Here is a 4,876-nt window from a genome sequence, read left to right as displayed (position 1 = left end):
TTCCCATCAGGATAAAGACGATCCCATTGCGATGCCTGCCTGCCTGTGATCCAAAAAACCTGACAACATTTATAGTTAGAGCAGTTAATACTGTCTCTGGACCAGTGGCGTCAGTTCAGCAAAATCTACGGTGTGGCAAAGATGGGAGTCCTCATGGAAAATAGGCATTACATTTTGTATAACACAGTTCTGTGAAAATAGCCGATCTACATGCTCACAACGCCTCGCGCTGCGAGGCGTTGTGAGCATGTAGATCGGCTATTTTCACAATGTCTGAAAAAGACTTTTGTCAGTTTTTTACACAGGTTTCTACGGTTTCTTGGGCTGGATATGGCAGCCTGGAACGTTTTTTCAAGTGCAGCTAAATAGCATGTTAGTAAACGTGCCACAATTAACAATAATGCATTGCAACTGTGCAGCTGACCTGCGGAACCTGGGAATATACCATTTTGTTAAGACGGGGAGAATACAAGTGTGGAGAATATAATTATAATACCTTGTTAAAGTGAACATTTTGTTACATTTTGCATTTGTAGTTATTTTACTGTAATTTAACAACATAATAACCAGCGTAGATAGACGGATGGATTTATATAAAGTAACTTTTATTTTCCCCCCTGGACCCAGCGTATGGCAGCTGCATACCCCTGCCATACCCAATTGACGCCCCCTGCTCTGGACATTGTTCTGTTTACCAACTGAAAGACTGTTACAGCAGGGTGTGTAGAGGTACAGTTGTAGCTGCACCTACTGTACATGCACCTGGCAGCATGCCTGTTATTATAGCCACTTAAGCCCTGGTTGCATCGCATTACATTATGCATTCATCACATAACAGTATAATGCATTCATCATGACCTTATAATGCATTCCGTTTTTTTTTTTACTCAATTTGTATGATGCATATAGGTTTCATTAAAATAATGACATGCCCAAAAAAGGGATATGAGGGTGAAGGTGCATAAAAGGTTAGGTCATGTTGTTTATTCAATATTAACTGAGCCCTGTAGCAAGTATAAGACACGTTGTCTGTCCTCTTTGTCCTTGCCGTTTTCCAGTCAAACGTGTGTTTTTGTTTCCCCTTTTTTTCCTGACTATATCTATTGCATAGTATTGTATTCTATCCGTCTGTCTTTCAATGTTATATGAGATACTTAAATGGTTTCCTATGGAAATAAGCTTAGTCTTTTCTAGGATCTCCTTTTAGTAGACCTTGTACCAGTGAACTGTACCGTCATGAAACTGTACCTTTTCCTATGCAAACTTCTAATAAAGTCTTCAAAACTATTGATAAAGGAAACCAAAACGTGAATTTCCCATAGCCTAAATCAAAGCTGCTAAAAGCTTAATGTGTCTATAATAATTATAGGAAGTTATGTAAACACAAAGAAAGCAACCCAATAAGCATGTCACTGCATCTTTCTTCCATCGTGGTGATGCACAGTTTGCAGTGTGTGTCAAAAGCAAAAACAAACAAACGCCCCGACGATGAATTTGAATACTATAACATAATGAACGGCCCGTGGTCTAAATTTAGAGCTTTTACTACAGAGCAGAGCAGAGCAGGGTGGACTAAATGAAAAGCACGGGACGGCCGTGCGGTTGTTGCGTCTTTCAGAGCTCCGATACGGTTATCGATCCGCGTGCCACATTTAAAAGGGAGAGTGGGAACTGGCGTATTGATCAGGCAGCCAGGGGTCACGCGCACTGCTCTCTCTCTCTCTCTCTCTCTCTCTCTCTCTCTCTCTCTCTCTCTCTCTCTCTCTTTCTCTCTCTCTCTCTCTCTCTCTCTCTCTCTCTCTCTCTCTCTCTCTCTCTCTCTCTCTCTCTCTCTCTCTCTCTCTCTCTCTCGCCTTCCGTTCCGTTCCATGCAACTAGTTGGCCTGGTATATGCACGCATGCACGCATGTGCCTGTCTGTTTATTAGACGGGTCAGTGGGGAGTGGGGGGAGGGGGGTTATAGTATATAGGCTGTTTACATCAGTGGTTGTCAACCTGTGGGCCGGTACCCCTCTAAGGGTTCTTTGGGGAAGGTCCCCAGTTGACAGTGAAGTGACAAGTGGCCGTTTAAATACCCCCAAAAAAATAAATATAAACAAAGAAAGAAAATGAAAAAGACTATTGTTGCATCAAAGGTAATCAACAAACTATAATTAGCCGATCTACTAGCTCACAACGTGAGGCGTTGTGAGCTTGTAGATTTTCACAATGTTTATCTGAGGAACCGAGTCCAACAACATGTAATGCCTCAACTCCTAATCCAAGTGCTATACAACCCCCATATGGATATGTTATTTGCGTCTGAAAATATTTTGTGCCAGATTTGTGTTAAAACAATGATTCAATTTTTCCCCCCCATATTTTTTCTTCAAGATTCTTCACATGTTTTGAATAGCTGCTTAAAATGATTGTGACGCTATTACCACATTTCTGCTGGGCATCTACCAATTCAAGGACCCCCGGGGGTCCCCGGACCCCACTTTGAGAACCACTGTAGAATTGATTCATGCTTTTGGGAGACAGTAGCACATTGGTGATCCAACGCGGCCTCGCTACAACATGTTTAGCTAATTAATTTTACGCTGCAATAAGCCGTTATGCCCCTGTGTGTGTGTGTGTGTGTGTGTGTGTGTGTGTGTGTGTGTGTGTGTGTGTGTGTGTGTGTGTGTGTGTGTGTGTGTGTGTGTGTGTGTGTGTGTGACTATATCTCTTGCCCCCACACACACATCGAGCCATCGAAGTATTAGGTCTACATTAGGCCCATACACGTTGACAAAAAGAAATAAAAAAGCTCGAAATAAATAATATTTATAAAGACTTCTGCTAACAGTTTTATAGAATTTAATTGATTCATTAATTAATACATTTAATGAAGATAGAAATAAAACTAGTGAGGCCAACCGCTCCAGTTCAGCACGGGAGCTGTCCAGTCGATGGTGCTGAAATGAATGCGCTGTACTTTTACAGTAATGTTTTCGCCCTTCATGTCATTCATTATCATCGCGGTGAATGTTGGAAATGTTTCCTTACTTAGTTAGTAGTACTATTATTAGACTATTATTTATTCATTAGTATTAGCATGTAGGCTAGTATCAGCCTGCAGCCTGCTATATGAAGCAGTCAGCTAAATGATCGGAAAAGTCAATAAAGTGCCCCCGCATCATTCAGGGCAGGGCAGCAGCAGCAGCTTACCGGCCAGCCGGAGCGCGGACATCCTCTGGAACTCGGGCTCCTGGAGCCACTTCCACATCCTCCTGAAGGTCTCCCGGCCAGACTTGAGCTTACTCCAGGGCTTGGGGTTGCGCAGCAGGTCGGACAGGGTTCCCTGGGAGCGGCACAAGATCCGCTGGGCGAAGATGGCCTGCGGGATGGAGTAGCGCTTTAGCTCCGCCGTGATCCGCTGCGCCACCTCCTTGGTGTTGATCTCCTCCGCCTGCACGCCCGAGCCCGCTGCTCCCTGGCCGCCGGCCCCGGGCCCGCCGTGGCGGTCCCGCTCCCCCAGCATCACCGCGCCGTTGGCCTGGGAGTGCAGGTGTCCGTGGTGGTGGTGGTGGTGGTGTGCATGCATGCCGTTGAGGTTGGAGATCATGCCGTGGCCGTGGCCGCCCAGGCTCCTGGCCAGGTGCTCCTGGTCGCTCCGGGACAGCATGGAGGCGTGCGGCTCGAAGCCCGAGACGGGCGACAGCATCTTGGCGTCGGCGGAGAGGTGCGCGCTCGGCCCGTAGGCCGAGAGCGACTGCTGGGAGTTGTGCAAGGAGCCGAGCCCGTTGGACAGCGGCGAGAGCGAGCCGTGGCCCATGCCCGACACCGACATCTCCTTGGGGTAGTGGCCGTACAGGTTCCCCATGGAGGCGAGCCCGCGGGGGTCGTCGCGCATCAGCGTGAAGCTGCCGCTCACGTTCCCCGCGGACAGCCGCTGGTGGGCGGCGGCGGCGGCGTGGTGGTGCGCGGAGTGCGGGTGCGGGTGGTGGAACTTGTCCGACACGGTGGAGATGGGCGGCAGGTGCTGCAGCGGCGTCAGCGTGGTGTACGTGTTGCTCAGGCCCATGCCGCCGCCACCGCCCGACTCGCACATGCTGCTGATGGACGGGTGCAGGTGGCCGGAGAGCGCCGCCGCCGCCGCCGGGTCGGTGCGGTAGTCCGCGCCGGAGCCCTCCAGGATGGACGCCATGCTGGACACCATGGCGGACCGCGCGCCCGACGCGTGCGACGACACCAGGCTCCGGTGCGACGAGCCGCCGCCGCCGCCGGAGGACGGAGGCGGCCGTGCGTGCGGGGAGCCGTGCATCAGGTCCCCCGCCTGGGAGACGTGCGACGACACGCCGTGGTGGAGGCTGCCCAGGTTCTCCATGGTGAGCTCCATGATCTGTCCGCCCTCCTCCCCGCCCTCTCTCTCTCTCTCTCTCTCTCTCCCCTCGGTCTCTCCCTGCTGCTGCTGGTGTCTCTCACTCAGCTCCGCTTCTGATGGGAAGCCCTCCCGGTGCGATAAATATGACCAAAAACGATTTTCCCTTTAAAGCCAATCCATTGATTTAAGATTCGTCCGCTCGCAGTCCCGACACGGGGGTTTCTTTTAAGATAAAGTTTTCTCGTTCCGGGGCGGTAGGTAGGAGCCGTCTATCTCTCCGCCGTGTGTGTTTGTGTGTGTCTGTGTGTGTATGTGTGTGTGTGTGTATGTGTGTGCACGCCACGCATATGGATGTGGATAGCTCTCTCTCTGTCTCTCTGTATGGCTGTATCTCATCCCTTGGCCAACAGCGCTAACACTGAGCGCCTGGCTGCAAGAGTCGCGTGTCAGTAGACGTGACCGCGCCTCTCTCTCTCTCTCTCTCTGTGTGTGTGTGTGTGTGTGTGTGTGTGTGTGTGTGTGTGTGTG

General features: G+C 50.1%; 1 protein-coding gene across 1 annotated transcript in view; it reads right to left on the bottom strand.

Moving 5' to 3' along the window:
* Positions 1–4,363, bottom strand: part of onecut3b (one cut homeobox 3b) — a gene marked incomplete at both ends in the record, with an annotated part of 41,519 nt that extends 37,156 nt beyond the window's left edge. Inside the window, one exon of the mRNA XM_080725514.1 lies at positions 3,193–4,363. Coding sequence (XP_080581640.1) covers positions 3,193–4,363 — 1,171 coding nt within the window. The remainder of the gene's footprint in view (positions 1–3,192) is intronic.
* Positions 4,364–4,876: the final 513 nt, after the last annotated feature.

The sequence above is a fragment of the Nannobrachium achirus genome, assembly GCF_963921795.1.
Source record: "Nannobrachium achirus genome assembly, chromosome: 5".
NCBI lineage: Eukaryota > Metazoa > Chordata > Actinopteri > Myctophiformes > Myctophidae > Nannobrachium > Nannobrachium achirus.
Note: the sequence above shows the minus strand (reverse complement) of the source record. Positions and strands in the feature narration are given on the sequence as shown.